Below are 18,867 nucleotides of genomic sequence, written 5' to 3'. Positions count from 1 at the left end.
ATCTAAATTACTATACCGTGGATCTGCAGCCTATCAGTTAAGTGATGTTCTAAGTTTTCTTACTTTATCCCTCTGTTAACCCCCTTGCTCTTTTTCTTTTTTGTCCCCCATCTGCCTCTGTCTTTTCCCTGGCCTCTAATTCATGGTTTACACTGTTTGTTTTGCTCCAGCTGTATTGGGAGATATGAGATGCACTGTGAATTTTGATCCTCTACTCATCCACTACTACTCCTGTATATGCCTCACCCTATTCTACAACAGATTAGCATAGTCATTTGTGAGGCCATGTGAGTCAAAGGGATACAAGTGCCCTCCCTTCCTTGGGCGAGAACACTGCTCTGGTGGTGTCAGAGGTCAGATTAGGTGTGGCTGGTGTCTTGACGCAGTTACTGGAGTCCCTCTAGTAAGTAGCTATTGGGCTACTGTAGGAAGTTAGCGACTGGCCAGGGTGCTAGTCCACCCTCAGACTCTCTGATGAAGCAAGAAGGGGGAGAGCGCCTGTATCACAGAGACCACTAGCTGCAGTTCACATTTTCTAATAGCTGGGCACCCACAGAGACAGCTTGCTACTAGTGCAGAGCAAGCAAGGACAAAGCTGGAGGCTATACAAATTATGGGGCAGGGACCAAGGCACACTTTTCAATTCTTCAACAAGGTGTTAACTGAAAGCTCCCACATCAAAGAGCATGGGTCAGGGACAAACCAGCATTGCCTTCAATAACAGTATAGAACCACCTCTGTTTCCCTTAATGCACAGCACATTTTCTTATCATGAGCAGCACCTGCAGTCTCCTGGTGCTTCAGAGCGCCACCTGCCTCCACAAGCCTCACAGATAGCTGTATCCTTGCTTGCATGCCTCTGTTGAGCTGCAACCCATCTGCTTCCGTCAGTTGGCAAATTCCTTTCACGGATAATTTGTCATTCTCAAGTCCAAACCTTGTACCCGAGTCTGAGAGGGAGAATGGCAATCCTTAACTCCTGGATCTCGGCAACCCTGGTGAGTGCCTGGTCAGAAGAGAACAGCCCTGAATAAACAACTGGCCAATGATACCAGACATTTATAGCTCCCTGAATCACTGGTTGATCGAATTAAGTAGTCAGCTACTTTTGAATCCTGGGTTCTCCTCCCTTTCTTGGGGAATATTTCCTGTGTGTTTACTACGTGATCAGTGCAAGTGGAAGGCCTGCTGCGCTCCTTTCCTGCCTATCCTGATCAGGAGGCCCTGTCCATCAACCACAGAAAGGGAGGCATTCATCTCAACAGAGGGTCAGGTCTCAACAGAGATAAGAGATACTGTCTATCCCAACCCTTACATCTTCTACAAGAAATAGAGAGGGGCATAGGGATCTGGAATGTCAAATAGAACAGAGACCAGCTTGGCTCACGTTAAACACACTGGTTTACCGTCTTCACCCAGTGAACCAACTAGCTCTCAGAAAGCATATCCCAGACATGACATAGATCATAAAGAACCCAGGTAAGGGAGACTGCACCGGGTTTACCAGGAGGTAGCTGGTAGGCAACCCCTCCTAATGGGTACTGGGTTAAGGTACCTCTCAGTATAGATCAATACTGTTACCGTTGTCCGGCCACAACAGCCTGGGTAGAGAGGCCAGTAGCCATTTCTGTAAAAGAGGGGCGCATTATGCATGCCACCTTGGCCTCCAAGCCAAGCTTTAGGGTCTAAAACCTGTGTAAAGGGGAGCCCTCAGTGGACATGCGTGATTGTCATGTTCACTGAGATAGATAACAAGAAAACCTACAGCAACGTTTCAGTGACCTGCTAGGAGATCAACACAGGGCCGGGATGCATGCTCTCCAGAGCCATGTAGAAGAATTCCCTTCCAGAAGCTCAGCTATATTCAGGAGCCCTCACTCACTTCCCATCGTTGCTCTCCTTTTTCACTCCCTGATTAAACTGCAACAGTCCAAGCTTGAAAGCGGTTGCTTTCCAAATGAAGCTGCATTCCAGATGGTACTAGATTGTAGTCTACATGTGCTCTGGGCTGTGGTTGACTTGTATATTTTTCCATAGATTTTCGGTGGGGAAGTTCAGATTTCTGTCTACTACATGTATTGTAGAGCCCCCAAGATTTTTTGGCCTGTTAGCTAAATATTGCGGCATCAAAAGCAAAAATGTATGTCTGTCACAAAAATACCGTAGGCTCCACCTGGGCTCCGGGTAGTGCCAGACAGGCACTCCAATACCCTGTTCACTAGCCGGCTTTGCTCATTATCGGAATGACCAGAGCCAGCAATGGAGTATTGTGCTTCCCAGCAGGAGCGCGGGTGCCCCAGGGGTATCTAGTGCAAGAGAAGGTACAGATTTCAGTTAGCTTTTAGTTTAGTCACCTCCACCCTCCTGACGTCTGAAGTTAAGGAGGCAGGAGAGTGGAGTGGTCTGCAATAACATGTTCCTACCTCCAGGACTATGTAATTCACACAGGTTAATGATGTATGAGGTAGGTGGGAGGGGTGACGTAATCACTGTAAATCAGGTGCTCCTGGGTGAGGGGGTACAATGAGAACGGGAGATACCGAGCGAGGGGGAACCAGGGAAACAAGTGCCAAGGGAAAGGCAGCAGTGAGAACCATGACAAGGAGCTGGGAAAAGGAGCCAGAACAGGTGCCACGGGAGTGGGATGTAGCAATGAAAAAGAGTGCCACATGGAGGAAGGGTGGGGTGGCGAATAGGTGCTGTGGGGACCCATGAAAATGGGTGCTAAAGAGGAAAACTGGGCCAGGAGACCTGGAACCACCTTGCGGAGAACAGAGGAGCTCAGGAGAGCAGTGCTGAAAGAGGATAGTATGCTTGCAAAGCAGTTGGGTTCCTGTCTTCCGTAGTCTTTTTCTCTTGAATTTGCTGACCTCCTTTTATAGGTCCAGCAGAATTGCAAGGACAAAAAGGAGTATCCAAATAGATCTTTTTAAAAAAAAAAAAAAAGATTTCGTGATGATTTTTTAAATACACATTTTTACAATTCCGAGATATTTTACGAATTGTAAAATCACAAAATCTTGGCAGGTCTGTCAGAGTTTATGGTAACTTCTGTAAGTGAGGTTAACATGTGATTACATGCTGGTTGCAGGTTGGTCATCAATAATCCCAAGTGTCACCTATTACTCTTCTTTAATAGTGACCTTTATCCCTTGACGTTGGTTACATACCAGGCGTCTGATAGCAGTCCATTTGTATGGACAGTTCAAGGCAACTGGTGTAAAGGGTTAACATTTTGAGCACTGTTCGGTGAGATGTTAAAATTGCAACTTAAGTTGGGTCGCTCTGAAGTTGCATGTTGCTGCTGCTATTCCACGTAAGGCTCTCCAAACTAATATTATGTATTCTTCTTCTGGCAGACGGAGCGAGATGTTAGTGTACGACAGCGGGCGGCAGATCTTCTCTATGCCATGTGTGACCGTACTAATGCCAAGCAGATTGTGTCCGAGATGTTGAGCTACCTGGAGACGGCTGACTACTCTATTCGCGAGGAGATGGTGAGATTCTGTTTTGTCCCGCTAATGAAAGTCAGACAAGATGGTAGGACTTTGGTAGGAGATATCCCCAGTAGCTGCTGCTTGCAAACATTAATCTCCTGCATATTTTTCCTGTGGACATATAACTGATTTGAAGATGTTACCTCTGTGTATGTTGTGTGTCTTATTTACAGATATATGCAAGCAATATGATTTCCTCAGGGGTTGGTATCCGTGTATGTATGAAATAAAAATCCTAAGCATTTAAACTCTAGAGGGGGCCTTATATAAATATATAAACTTTGTGCATCACTTCAAAGTGGTGCACATTTATATAGGTTACCAGTAGAACTGGGCGATTAGTTCCACTCTGCTGGCAGAAACGCAGGATTTTGCCCACTCTGCTTTCTGTATGTAATGCAGAGTTTCCGACAAAACTCTCCATTCGTCATTTGACAGAGTTTCTACTCGCGCTCAGCTCGCCAACGTTAAGTTGGTAAGCGCAAGTGAGAATTTGTGTTTCCTAGCGTGATTTTCAGCCACTGAAACGCCTCCTGATGGGATTTCTCAACTTGGGCCGTCACGGCAGGTTGTGACCGTTCGCGTTGAGAAAATCTACTCAAGTGGCACAAAGAAGCAGTGCCCTCTTTTGCAATGCGTTGTGCTGTTTGCACGTGGAACAAGCTCCTGCGTTAAAAAGCAGCACTATGTGTCGAATTCCGTACGTTCACGGAACTCTCAGAAATCTAGTGAAGTTTTTATGTAGTAAAACTCCGCGAGTTCCACCCACCCCTAGATCCCAAATCTCACCTAAAAGTTGTACTTGCACAAGATGTGATATGATAGGCCAGTATTACCTGTGCACAGAGGTGATGACATGCTTCTCAGAACCTTCAACATTTTTCCTGTAGCTAGTGCTCGGAGAGGGAGAGGGTTGTAGAGAAATAGAAAAAGAGAACAACATACCATCATTTTCTTTCTGCTTGTACTAAGGTCCTGAAAGTGGCCATCCTTGCAGAGAAGTATGCAGTGGATTACAGTTGGTACGTGGACACCATTTTGAACCTGATTCGTATTGCTGGGGACTACGTGAGCGAAGAAGTATGGTACCGGGTAATCCAGATCGTCATCAACCGAGATGATGTACAGGGTTACGCAGCCAAAACAGTCTTCGAGGTAATGTGTTTGATTTGAATGACCAGTCTAGTTTCTTCATAATATTTCAGTGCACAGTTGAGAAGAACCCTTTGCATCATTGATTAACTATAAAATGCAGAACTCTGTGCGAATGTTATAAACTTCGATGTTGCTATTACTTTCTGTAGAAATCCTGAAATCCTTATATTGTTAGGTGGTTATGATCATAATTCTTTTGTGCTAGATAAACGTACTACAGGCATCATATATTGTAAGACAGTTTCAGATTCCAAGAAAATTAGAACTGGATGCCAGAAAGAGCTAAGGAAGCTGCATAGGTTTGTAAGGTTAATCGGACATGCGTGCTGCAGCCATGCATCGGTCTGCCGTCCTTTGGAATAGGCTTTTTGTCTGTATGTAGGGTTTCCTTATAATCTTTCGAACATTTATTATTTGGTTCTTCTACCCTCTACTTTTGCATTACCCCTGTAAAACCCATGACCTACTGTGCTCGGGTCCATTGTAGCTACATTCAAGATTCATATATCACATACATACATACATAAATATAAAGATTATATTGGATGTGAAAAAGGGATTTCCCGTTCAGTAACTGTAAAGTAGTTCTAGAACCAGAACACCAGAAACCTTAATGCAGATTACTTGAAAATCAATATTCCCTTTACAACAGTAAGGACCCATAATGACACAAGTGTATTAAAACGAGAGCTGTAAAATATAGGTGTTGCATATAGCGGATTTAGTACACAGTGCAAGGTGAAAGGGCTGCCTCAGTCCTGCAGGGATTTGAACTTGTGATCTGCATGTAACACTTAAATATGAGCAGGAAACACTCACCTCACAGAGCAGTGTTACTGGCTAACGCACAGTGGAAATAAGACACCAAGTGGGGCATGGATCAGAAAATTGATTAATATTGAGTGTAGCATGCTATTGAAGAATGATACAATACACTATTCTCTTCTTAAACAATATAAACATATTTATTTAGTGATTAGAAAATTATTAACTTCTAAAATATAACTTCTAAATTAGTTAGAGTACCTAGAGTTTACACTGCCTCATTGGGTGGTAGAAGCATGATATACTTCACTTTCAAACTTTGGAACCAGCTACCTGCGCGCCTCAGAGCCCAGCAGGATTTAATGACCTTTAGGAAACATTTGAAGACCTGGTTATTTTCAGCTTTCTAGGAAGATGTGGGTTTCCATATGGTACGCTATATCTCTGGTCTGCAGAAGCTAGCCTCAAGACGTCCTTGGGCAAATGTCACGCTGTATAAAAATGAAAATAACATTTTCCCCCTGAAAATTGCTGAATGTTTACATTAGGCCTTGCATTGTTCTGTGTTAGGATTTTTAAAGAATCTATGGTTATGATCTCAAGTGAATCTTTCTTTTTGGGATTTAGGGATATAGTATGCATTGAACTTTGTTACAGTCTAACCTTTTCCCTCTCTTTGTAGTCTTGCTCAAGGATTTTAAATGTTGGCTTTTCCATTCAAGTTGAGATGACGCACCAATAGCAGAGACAATTCAACTGAGGTTTCATGAAATAACAGGCAGAACTAGTAAAATATAGCTACCTGTGGAAAAGGGATATCCCAATACTCACTTTTTGTTTTGGATTTTGCTGGGACGATGATGGGGATGCAACATTAATGCTGCAACTGTCTTTAATTCCTTTATGGTAGCTGAGCATTTTAGCCATTTTTCATCACTTGATGCTGTAACTTGGATTTCTAACTTGGATTTCTAAAAGTACTCCGCACTCTTTATGAAGGGCTACCTCTCAGGAGTTTACTAGCACACTAGCCTATTTTGAACGGTCTCGTTTCCTTGCAATTTGCATGAGTGATATCTCCCAATAATGGTGAGCATTTTGTTCAATAATCTCCAATGACTTCATTTTCCCTCCTTAAATAAATAGCAGGTAGCCATTCGGCTTAGAATTCCGAATATGTCGCCACATGCAGCACTAGCCTAGGAAAGTAGGAACAGTATGTATTATACTTTGATAGCTCAGCGTTGTCAAATGCAGTCAGTGTATTAAGGATAAATGAACTATTTCTGTACCAGATGGAGTGGTCGGACATCTGATGCTCAAAGTGACTGCACAGTATTGGCAAGAGACATATGTAGGGTCATACAGTGCTATATGAACTTAATTTGCACTCTAATCCAGTGTTGTTAATATTGGTCAGAAAGTAATAGAATCCATTGCAACTACAGGCACTTTACTGGCAAAAGAGATTAAGATCTTTCTGCCTATTGGATGCGTGAATCTCTGGCACCACCCGTGCTCTTGGGTGAGTCTGATGATTGCCTTCAGAAGGTGAGATATTGCATTTACCATCTCCGAAGATATGTCATGGAAACCCCACATAGAAAAGCAGACGCTAAAGCACAGTCAAATCGTTGGGACCTTGCTTAAGGAGCATTGTACCTCTTTTTCTAAACCCCAATTCAGATTTATGAGGCTAAAGCTGTGGGCGCGACGCTATATGGAGAAGAATTATGGGGATTTGAAAGGATGAATGCTCTACTGAATTCGGATAACAAGTTTCTCAGGTCTCTTGTTTCCCTATCGCAGAGCACACCACTCCATCCATTAAGACTTGACTCGAATAACCATCCATTGTGGAAAAGGCCAAGTTACAACCCCTACTATTCTGGCTGCGTATTAGGACCACCCCGGAGTTGGCCTTGTATTCTGCCGCTCTTGAAGAGGTGGTCGTTCTCAACCTTTTCAGCATGATTGGCTGGATTTGCAATGTGAAAACCTCTCTAAGAGCATTATGTCTAGAGACCCTCTGGGACGATAAGGACCATTTACCACCCCTTAGCAAAGATGCTCTTAAGAAGTACTATTGGGAATGGGTAGCCTAGGGCTAAGTCACCAGATCCTCGTGGGGGATGCCTAACCTTGGATTTTATGAATTTTAAAAACAATGGGTTTTATGAGCCATTCCCCTAGACAGGAAACTCTATATGCAATTCCGCTTTGCAAAGCGTGTAAAAATTATAGAAATCTGCCAGCAAAGCAGGCCTTGTCGCCAGAGTGGTTGAGGCAAAGGCTTTTGTTGTCATGGTTCCTACTCCATACCTGTGTTCACCTAAACCAGAATGGACTATTAAGTTTAGCTCTGTTTTTAGCCTATTGTGTTTTTTTAAACTTCCAATCAGTTACTAATGTTTTAATGCTCATTGTACTCTACCTCTTGTTGTGTACCACTCCTTTTGGTTCCCAATGTGCAGGTCTAGTTTTAATATTCTGTGTATGCTGTATTTTGCGCTTGCACTTTTATGGTCTCCGACCAAAATAAAGTTGAATGATGATGATATTGCAAATACCTGGTGAGGTTCCCTGGAGCTGCATACAGGTCTGACGGGGACATACATACCCAATTATGTGAAAAAGTAGATAGTGTGTTTCCAAATCTGCAGTTACAGGAGTTCCTGGATGAGACACATGTTTTGTACAGTAGAAAGGCGGGTTCCAGCCCTAAAGAGTCCTACCAAACAGGGACAGAGGCCCCCAATCGTAGGGACCATGAAGGGAAGCTTTCCACTTTCCCCATGTATCACAAGATCTCTTTGTAGTTTCTGATTGACTAATGATGCTGTGGCTCACCTTGAAATAGAGGCAATGGTTAGAGTGTGGAGATAAATGACTAAATATATTGGATGTGAAGTATTCAGTGCCCTTACTGAACTGCATTGAAAATGTGAACTGGAATCTTTAACTGTGTGAACCTCTGAATTATATGATTCTTCTGTGGAGGAAAATGTAATTCACAGTTTGAAGTAAGTATCGGATAAGATGGGGTGAGACAGGATTCCATTGAAGGTTATTCTGCTCTATTCCTTGAGAATAATATGGTCTTTGATTACAAAGAAAGACAAGAAGCAGCATGTCATAATGTTTAGTGTAAAGCCTCCTCCATTCCTGATGCATGTTGCAAACCAATGTGTGTGTGTAGTTAGCTGTCTCTATTTTTTGTGCACAATTTAGGTACTGAGCACCGTGGCAGCTTTCCCCAGTTATGAATATCATGACCTGGTTGGTACTCGCTGAAATGAATCATTGATGAACCAAAGGCTTTGTGCAAGCTGAATATGACCCCGAAGTAGAAGAGGAGGCCTGAAATTCAGAACAGAAACTGCCAGTGGTTTTAAATGTCTTTTGTTCCCTGTGCCCTGAGCAGACTCTGCAGGTCCCAGCATGCCATGAGAACATGGTGAAAGTCTGTGGCAAAACTTAGGTGAATTATGCAACCTTATAGCTAGACGCACCAGATCCAGTAAGTTAAAATGTTGTCTTTTTTCTCCCTGTGTTGTGAGCAGGCTCTGCAGGCCCCAGCATGCCATGAGAACATGGTGAAAGTCGGTGGTTACATTCTGGGTGAATTTGGCAACCTTATAGCTGGTGATCCCAGATCCAGGTAAGTTCAGAAATGCTTTTTTACATCCCCTTTGCCAGCAGGGTTGCAGGCATGAATAGGCATGATGAGGGAACCATAATCAGAAAACCAGCAGCTTTACAGATTTTTCAAGAGCGGCTCTGACTAATTCAGGAGTAAACTTCTACACACCTCTGCACTCAGTTTTGACCTTCAGCACCCCATGCATAGCACACTCTTACATCACTGGGAAGTGAGTGTAGTGCTGCCGGTGTCCTTCAATCCGGACCAGCGCTCCCTAACCGCTATTAAATTGAAAACCACATACGGCTCTGCCTGTACAGCCCTCTCTTAATCAGCAACCCCCTTTTAATTCTGCATCATAGTTTTAACTGATCACATTGGCTAAAGATGATCACTTCTGCATCATTGCCTGAATTTGATATCTTGAAGTTAATCTCTAATTTGTGTTTTTGTTGGATCCTTCTTCTGTCAGCCCCCTGGTGCAGTTTAACCTGCTGCACTCCAAGTTTCACCTGTGCAGTGTGTCCACACGTGCCCTTCTCCTCTCCACCTACATCAAGTTCATCAACCTTTTCCCCGAGACAAAGCCCACTATTCAGGAGGTGTTGAGGTCTGACAGCCAAATACGCAATGCTGATGTGGAGCTGCAGCAGCGGGCCGTTGAGTACCTGAAGCTTAGCTCCATCGCCAGTACTGATGTCCTGGTGAGTACAATAGCGTCACATACTCTGTAGGGCCACCCATTATTACTTGTAACAGGGTACTGTCTCCAATACAGTTTGCCTTCTTTGCTATCATGCTCTTTGTTCTACCTTCTCACTGCTATTTTTGCACTCTACCTCATATTTTTTTGTTCTTGGTTACTGCCTTGCATTCTCTCCTCACTGCTGCTCTCACTCTGATAAACTTTCTTCTTTAGCGTCTCTCTCTCTTTTACCCTGCTGATTCTCTTGCTCCCCGCTTCTGATTTCGATTGTGTTGGTGTTCTTTCTTTACACTGGTTGGTTTCTCTTTGAACATCTTTCTCCTGTCACTGCCGTTTTTCCTGGTTGCTTATATCTCCCTGCTGCCCTTTCTCCTGCTGATACTTCTTCACCTAAAAACTATTTTATTTTCACGGCTTTGTATTTCTGATTTATTTATTTTATTTATTTATTCAAAGTTTTATATAGCGCGAACAAGATCCTTACAGATATCAGAGCGCTTCACAAAGACAGGGTAGGGGCAGTAGGAATGAACAGAGGTAATGGGAGCAGTGTAGTAGTCACTAACATGATAGGATAATAATAACATACATAAAACATATCAATATACAATCAGGTAAACCAGTAATATAAGACGGCACACTACAGAGGTGTTCAGGTACACCTTGGGTGAGTGGAAGGCTTATACCAATGTTTTAGTATAGAGAGAGCACTGAGTGGGGGCATCGGGAGAGTGAATCAGTGAACCAACGTGTATCATATATTGGTCGGTAGTAAGAAAGTAGCGTAGTAGTGTCCCCATCAAGTAGAAGTATAGTGCCCAAGGACAAGGTGAGCATTGATACAAAGCAGTGCAGGGTCTCTGATCCAGCACCTATAAGGTTCAGGAGATCTTGGCCAGAAGGATGGTTTTCACCTCTTTCTTGAAGAGTGCAGTGGAGGAGATACGCCTGGTTTCAGGGGGGAGTGCATTCCAGATCCTGGGTGCCATTCCTGAGAAGGAGCGCTTGTATGTTTTCTCTTTCCGGAATCTACGAGGTTTCAGGAGTAGATTTTTTGAACTTCTATTGGATCTCGAACCTCCTGATATAGACAACTTTTGAGCGAGGTAGTTGGGTGCATTGTGGTGCACGGCCGCGTGTGTCATAATTGCAATTTTTAGCTGAATTCTGGCTTCAAAAGGCAGCCATTTTATGGACTTTAAGTCTGGGGATATATGCGAATGTTTTCCTGAGCCAGTAATGAGTCTCGCGGCAGCATTCAGGGAGGCTCATAAGGGTGCTGTTGTGGATAGCGGGAGTCCGCTGAGGGCCACAATTCCGTAGTCTATTCGAGGGATGACTAACGCTTGTACAGCAAGCGTTAGTCATCTGATGTTTTCTTTTAAATGTTGCTCTTGCCTCAGTCTTCTTGCTTCATGTTGCTTGCTCTTTTTTATCCCTTTAACAGGCCACTGTTCTGGAGGAGATGCCCCCCTTTCCTGAACGAGAATCCTCCATCCTGAATAAGCTGAAAAAAAAGAAGGGCCCTAATGCAGTGAGCGACCTGGAGGAGGGTAAAAAGGATCAGAACTCAGAGGTCAACGGAGGAGTAGAGCCTACTCCTAGCACAGCGGTACGTGACTGTCCCTTTTATCCAAAAGGGTGGTGAAAAGCTGGGCTATTCCACAGCCCTTTGAGTGTTTATGGGAAGATGATGTGTATCCTTTGCATACCTTCTGATATCCCTGGCAGATGTGCTTTTAGGCTGGTTGGCATCTCATTAGTGTTCTTTTTTTATTTGTTTCCTATTTGTAGTCAACTCCGTCCCCATCCGCAGATCTTCTTGGTCTACGGGCTGCCCCTCAGTTGGGATCTGTGGCTCCTAGTGCAGGGAGCCTCCTTGTTGATGTCTTTTCGGACACACCGTCTGCTACTGCAGGATTGACATCAGGTGCAGAAGATAACTTCCTCAGGTAGGCGCAGATTTTCACTTTTCTACACCTTTTTGACCCGTTATACCTTCAAGATGTTTGGATCAGGTCATCAACCTGAGGGCCTGGTACGGCTCCAAATGTTTGTATGGCAGGAAGGGCATAAGCTAGTTGGAGGAATATTGAATAATATGAGCATATTCTAATGCCTTTACAAGGGCATTGGTCTGGATCGCCTGCTAGTTTCATAGGATGATGTTCTTGGCTGATAAACCAGGGCATTAACCAGGGGATGTGGAGCAAGTGTGCTGCTGTATTTTGCTGTATTTATGGGATCATGTGTTCTGGTAAAGACATCAGAGGCTTCAGGCAGCAATTAGAATAAATTGAAGCCCCTAAGACGGACCTGGCAATCAGTCCTAAATATTTAGGTTGAATGGTCCTCCATCCATCCTGAGTATGCTTTCCAGCACAAGTCTCAATCTTAAAAGTGAAGGTTCTTGCCCTGCCTCACAGAGGGGCCAGAGAGGTGGTGCCCTTACAGGAAAGCGTTATGGTATTCTCCTTCCTTTACTTCTTGGTCCACAAGTAAGGCCAGAGGCCTGGGACCCATCCTGAACCTTCCCTTCTTGAATCTGTGTGCTTAGCAGGTAGGTTATTTTAGCCATCAATGTGGGCAGGAGGGTAATTCGCTGGTATCTCTGGACCTCCAGGACTCCTTTTTTATCTAGAAATCCTACTCTTCCACAGGTGCTCCCTGAGCACTATCCATTCACACTTCTACTATTTGGGCTGTGTCCTGCTCCGGTTGTTTTTAACAATGTGACGGCAGGGGTGGTAACTTCACTGCAGCTGTCACTGACGTGTGTATTTCCATACTTGGACTATGGTCTGGTTAAGCCAAGGCCTAATGTGCTGGTCATGGAACAGCATCAGTGGACCATGACCGTCCTGCATGACTTAGGCTTCACTTTCAACTCCCTGAAGTCCCATCTCATTCCAACAGATGAGTTAACTCCATAGAAACGATGCCGGCCACGATCTGCATGAGCTTTCTTCCCTCCTCAGAGTACTGCAGTCATTTGGGATAGGATTCCCATTTTTAGCTCATTCACCACTCCCAGTTCTGCAATCCTGCTTCTGTTAGCCCTTTGGTCCACGCAGCCTGTTTATGCTGCAGGCTGAATGGTAAATGAGCGCCATTTGCTGGTGTCAGAGGAAATAATTGCTCATGCATCAAGGAAGCCTAATGACTCCGGTGCTGATCTATGACTCTTTCCTTACAGATCTGCACTGGTGAGTGTGTTGGCCCCATCAGTTTGTAGGTCGCCTATTCAGTCCTCTGTAGTTGCATGGTACAAACGACTCAGCATTGTATTAGACACTCATCTGGACTAATTCGTGGCGAGGGAGCAATGGTCCGCAATTGAGCAGCATTTGCCATAAATTTGTAGGAGCTGCTTATGGTCCGCCACTCTATAAAGGATTTCCTTCCTTCCTGCTGAGGGGTGGCCTTCAGGTTTGTCGGGCATCACCACCAGTGCTCCATGGAAGTGCTATGCTAGCGCTTTCACTCAGATGCCTCTGCTTGGCAGAGCCTCCAATTTTTTATTACATATTGGCATTGTTATGATACAGCAGATGTTGGGGGTCTCACTCTCAGGAATTTGGCTGAGCACAAGTCCAGTTGAAATCTTTGGTAATTCCATTGTGGAATATAATTTTTAATTTATTACAGGGATACACGATTTTTACCTCTAGACCTTCCTAAATATAGTGCTTCATTTTGCATAATGTAAAACCTAATGCAGTTTAATTTTTTTTTGTTGCTCATAGCCTGATGGTCAAAGACATAGCGCAAACACAATGTGCGCAGTTCCGGTAAATTATCCATTAAATTGTTTTTTTGTTTTTTTAATATAACCAGACAACTGAACTGAAGCTTCTACTTACATATCATGTACTTCTCTTCTTTGATGATCCCTGTCGAGGTATTTCACTGACACTTATAGATGACAACCAGGTTACTGAATTTGAGTCTGGAATAGAACACTTAAGATTCTGGGGATAACATGCTTATTTCACCAATATCTTAGTGCTCATACTAGCTCTGGATTGAACAGCTAAGTTCCTTTCTTCCATCCTGACTGTGGTGATCCTATAGATGAGCATGCCTAAGGGAATTGCAGGGGTCCCACCCATACTAGGCAATAATAGAGAAAAAAGGAGGATGGTTTATGGAGACCCACCTGGGGTTTCTGCAACCAGGTGAATCTCTCAGAGTATCCTAAGAGAGGCCCTGTGTAATTTAAATGCAGGAGACAAAGACCTAGCCAGGGTTGCTAGAAGGAATCAGTGACTACTGGTCTTGGCTCCTTCTTTGCTTCTGATCTTTACTCCTGCCTCCTCAGCCTTCTACTCCCTAATGATCCACAATCAGACCCCCCAGGATATAGCGGCATGGATTAGCAAATTTTGCGGCACAAATATGGAAATTTAGTGGCACAAATATGGAAATATAGCGGCAATTTTGCGGCATTTTATTTGCCAGTTTTTCCTACAACTAACACAGATATCTTTGTTTTTGAGTTATTTAACAACATGAAGCTATGTATATTTGGTTTATTTACAGTCTTGAAGCACCTTGTAATGTCAGAGTAGCTCAAGTGAAAACATACAACAGTTTTGCTCTAACGAAACTACCCTTTTAACTTGTTCACAGAACAGTAACATATATTTAATACAACCAACAATGTGTGCAATTTACTGCAAATCTTGTCAGATTTTAATAGCAATTTGCATGGCTTTAAGTAAACTTTCAATTATGTCTGGTTCTCACTTCATATTACATTGAAAAAGGCAATTTTATACACAAATTATCACATTTTTGTCGAATTTTCTTGAAATACATATACTATAGGGGAACATGGTGTTTATTTGAAAAGAAGTGTGGCTTTTTTGAGACTGAAGCATATGAGATGAATATACTTTCAGTGAGAAACACCATCACCCACAGCTAAAGATTTTCACTTGAGAACAACTTTCATGTGGGGAAAAACAGAACCTCGGCCTGCTTGGAGCGGAATCCAACTAAATAAAACAAGGTATTTATAATAAGAACAAGGACCTGCAGTTGTTGCTGTAGCTCAAGCTTCAGGGACAGGACGGGGGGGGGGATGCGGACAGGACGGGGGGGCTGGGACAGGACATCGCACAAGGTCACGTGCATTGTTCAAGGCATCAGGAAATTAGGGAATGTACCCAGAATCACAAGAGTTTGAGCCAAAACTGAGATTGGAACCGGGTTCCCGAGTTCCTAAGACAGCAGATCGGGCTGTAACACCACATCCTAGGTACAGGGAGGGAGACAGAGCAGCCACAATAAAGCTTGGCTCGTTATGGGCTCGAGGTTCTAAGAGGCCCTCGAGCTGAGCCAGAGCCGGGCTTTAGGCTCAAGCCTGGCTGGGGCTTCAGAGGCTCACCCACCTCTACGAGATATGACTACTAGTGATGCCCCTTTGTTTGGAAGTAGCAAGGGGTTTTAGTACCTGGTGCTGCGAGAGTGTACAGTGTGTGCTTAAACCCAGGGCCGACTTTAGGGACATGCGACTGGTGCAGCTGCACCTGGTGCTGGCTTTGGTGGGGGTGATGTGTTCAACAATGTCAAAACAACTCTGCTCATTGTTACTACTGGTGAGAGATCAGAATTGTGTGTAGTGTCAGTTCTGTCTGCTCATAAAGTAGCGCAGAGGGATAATGTGCCTGCTGGAAAGCACATGCAGTGGCGACGAGGAAACACAAGAGGGGCAGAGGCGACTAAACAAAACTTATCTGTGGGCTTTAAGGTTCTGGCTCAACGACTGCCAAGGTCCACAGTCCCTGCAGGGCGAAAGCCCAAGAGCGGCTGCGGCCCCTCCTGATGCCAGAGGCCTGGAGAGTGACTGGGTGGGCGAGGCGGACTTAGATAAAAGTGAAACTGAAAGGCATGTGGCGGGATAGAACGTGCAAGTCTAAACGCGTACATGAAAGCAAGGCAAAAACAGATGCGATTTGAAAACTCGGCAGCTATGCAGCATTTGTGTTTGCAAGGTCATTTTTTCTCTTTTTCGGATCCAGGTGAGAAGGCAGAAGAAGCAGCAGCAGCAGGACAGGTGAGGGGTGGAGGGTTGTAAATGAGCACTCCGCCTGCCTGCTGTGAGGACCCGAGGACCCCTCCTTCTGTTGGCTCCATGGCGAGAGCCACCCGGCCAATTGAAGGGGGTGGGATTTCGCGGGCAGTTCTGTAAAAATTGCGGCATTTTTCCAAAACTGCCGGTTTCACGAATTTTTGGCAAATCGCGAAATCCTGGAGGGTCTGCACAATCTCTACACCCCAGCCTTCTGTTGATGACATCATAGCAGAGTCTTCTGCACAAGAGCATGGACATCTGTTGTATGTTATGTTATGTTAGGCGTACTTTTATAGCGCACGACTCACCCGGGGGCATCTTGCCACTTGCATAGAGAAAGGGGAGGCTGAAAAGTGGGAACCGGAGTCGAGATTACTGAAGAGTTCAAAAGAGGAAGACTTTTAATTGTTTCCTAAAGATACTGAGGCACATTCTCACAGAGCAATAGGTAGTTGGTTCCAGTACCGTGGTGCAAGGTACGAGAAAGCTTTGCCCCCTGTGCGACTAAGACGTATTCGGGGGACCTTTAAGAGAGCAAGTAAATTAGATCTGAGGTTTCGAAAGGATACATATGTAGTGAATTTCTTTTGCAGGTAGTAGGGGCCTTTGCTGTTTAGGGCATTATAGGTGAGGCAACAGATTTTAAAGTTGGATCGCTTCCTCACAAGTAACCAGTGAAGCTCACTTAGCAAAGGGCCTGAGGTAGAGCCTGCCGGGCGTTTCTGATGGATACATCTGCAAGTGAATTCCTCACCTTGTGAATATTCCCTACGCCAGCAGCATTCAGAAATGTGTTGTAGCTCTCCACGCCGACGAGGACGACGTCACAGAAGCCCGGCTTCGCTCGCGACTCCGCTGACGTCACTGGAGCCATAAGAGAGCCTCGTCGGCGTGATGACGTCAGTTCCCTTTTTTCAGCACCGTCTACGCTAACGGTTTTTCTAGGACTCGCTGTGATTATGCTTGTTACTTTGTGTTTCTGGCAGTGTGTACATGTGCTTCTTCTTGTTTCCTTTTAAGGATGTCGTCGAGTAAGTCCGGGTTCAAGCCTTGCAGGGAGTGCGGAGGACATATGTCCATTACTGATCCACTCGAGGACTGTGTTTGGTGTTTATCGTCGGACCACGACGTCGAGGGATGTGCTTGCTGCAGCAAAATAAATCAGAAGGCACTGAAAGAGAGGGAAGCGAAGCTCTTCATGGCGTAGATGAGAAAGGAAAAAATAGGTAGGAGAAGGTCGAGGTCGTGCTCCAGGTCGAGGTCGGGCTTGAAGTCGATGTCGGGACATGCTTCGCGAGCTAAGAAGCGCAAGGAGAAGAAGAGGCATTCATCAAGACGCCATTCTGATAAGGAAGCGGCGCCGAAGTCGACCTCTCCATCTCGTCGACGCCGTAAGGACTTCGTGTCTCCTTCTCCCTCGAATCCTGTTTCTCCTGAAAAATCGGCTTAGCCTGCAGCTTCTCCACCTCGATCTCTGAAGCCGGTTCCCTCACCGGCTTCGGTTCATTCTCCGGTTCCAGAAGAAGAGATTCCTGTGCCGGAGGAGCAGGCGACTTCATTGGTTCCGCTGTCGGCGCCGGCTGGCCCAAGCACGGTAATGCCTGCCTCAGATTCAGTCCCCGGGGACCTATCCTCCTTTCCCAGGTCCGGGTCAAGAGCCGTCGCATTATCTCAATGCTATATACGGAGTCTTCAACAAGGCTATGTACCCCTCTGGTGCACCTTCAGGTCCCATGGGTCCATTAGCTTTTAATTTAGGGGTTCCTCAGGCTTATGCCCAGGCTCCTTTCATGCCTTTTCTTCCAGCGGCGCCGTCTTGGCATTTCCCGGCGCCGAGGACATTGACGCCGCTTCCATCTTCTCCTGCGCCTTCTATTCGACCTTGTTCGGCGTAGGCGGCGCCGTCGGATCCGTGCACGACGCAAAATCTCTTGGTCTTCAAGCTCAAACTAGAGGGTTGTCCTTCGGGAGATACAGAGGATTTGGAAGGTCGTCCTTTCGGACATATAGACAACCTCAAATGCAGCAGCAAAACACCTTGTACAAATCCTGCAGGGACAACAACCGAGGTCGCCCACGAGGCCGTCAGCCCTCCTCCTTCTCTTCCTCTACCCCCCTCAGCCCCCCCCCCCCCCTCTTACCACAGCAAAGCAGCCCAAGATCCACCTTTCTGGATCATGTTGGTCATGTGGGGGGTCAGTTTTCTCACTCTCTGCAAGATTAAGAATCGGTCACTACAGACCTTTGGGTTCTTAATCTTTTGGAGAATGGGTATGCCCTTCCCTTTCGGGGATTCCCTCCAAATTACCATCCTTGCCAAGGGGCTTCCTCAGAGAACCACCTTCTTTTCTTGCTGGAGGAAGTCTTAACCTTATTAAAAGAAGGTGCAATAGAGGTGGTTCCAGAGCGTGAGAGGGGTCAGGGATGCTACTCCCGGTATTTCCTGATACCCAAAAAGGATGGCAGGTTACGTCCAATCCTGGATCTCAGGATCTTTAACCTTTTTCTGAAGCAGGAAAAGTTCAAGATGCTCACCCTTGCACAGGTTCTTAAGGCGCTGCAGCAAGAGGACTGGATGGTGTCAATCGACTTGCAGCACGCATATTTTCATATCCCGATCTTGAGGTCGCACAGGAACTATCTCCGTTTCACGGTGGGCTCGCAACATTATCAGTTTGCGGTTCTCCCGTTTGGACTTAATACTGAACCTCAAGTCTTCACCAAGGTGATGGCAGTGGTGGCAGCCCATCTCAGATGATCGGGGATTCCAGTTTTCCCCTATCTGGACGACTGGCTGCTCAAAGCAGAGTCGCCAGAGAAGGTGCTTCATCATCTGCAGGTGACAACTCAGCTGTTGTACAAATTAAGTTTTTCGATAAACGTGCCCAAGTCTCACCTAGTGCCCTCTCAGTGCAACCTGTTCATAGGGGCGGTACTGGACACTACTTTCTGTCAAGCATTCTCTCCTCCTCAAAGGATTCTCAACATTCAGGAAATGATTCCCTTGTTTTACAATGGAGCG

At 45.2% G+C, this 18,867-nt stretch overlaps 1 protein-coding gene across 2 annotated transcripts in view; it reads left to right on the top strand.

The window, feature by feature from the left end:
• The window catches only part of LOC144770573 (AP-2 complex subunit alpha-1), a 279,721-nt gene that overhangs the window by 123,299 nt on the left and 137,555 nt on the right, over positions 1-18,867 (top strand). For both annotated transcript variants that reach the window (XM_078655212.1, XM_078655211.1), the window contains exons 10-15: positions 3,360-3,497; positions 4,470-4,652; positions 8,981-9,078; positions 9,533-9,764; positions 11,214-11,378; positions 11,561-11,718. In XM_078655212.1, the coding sequence (XP_078511338.1) occupies positions 3,360-3,497; positions 4,470-4,652; positions 8,981-9,078; positions 9,533-9,764; positions 11,214-11,378; positions 11,561-11,718 (974 nt within the window). The remainder of the gene's footprint in view (positions 1-3,359; positions 3,498-4,469; positions 4,653-8,980; positions 9,079-9,532; positions 9,765-11,213; positions 11,379-11,560; positions 11,719-18,867) is intronic.

Source organism: Lissotriton helveticus, chromosome 7 (genome assembly GCF_964261635.1).
Source record: "Lissotriton helveticus chromosome 7, aLisHel1.1, whole genome shotgun sequence".
NCBI classification, from domain to species: Eukaryota; Metazoa; Chordata; class Amphibia; order Caudata; family Salamandridae; genus Lissotriton; species Lissotriton helveticus.
This window is presented reverse-complemented; position numbering and strand designations above follow the sequence as displayed.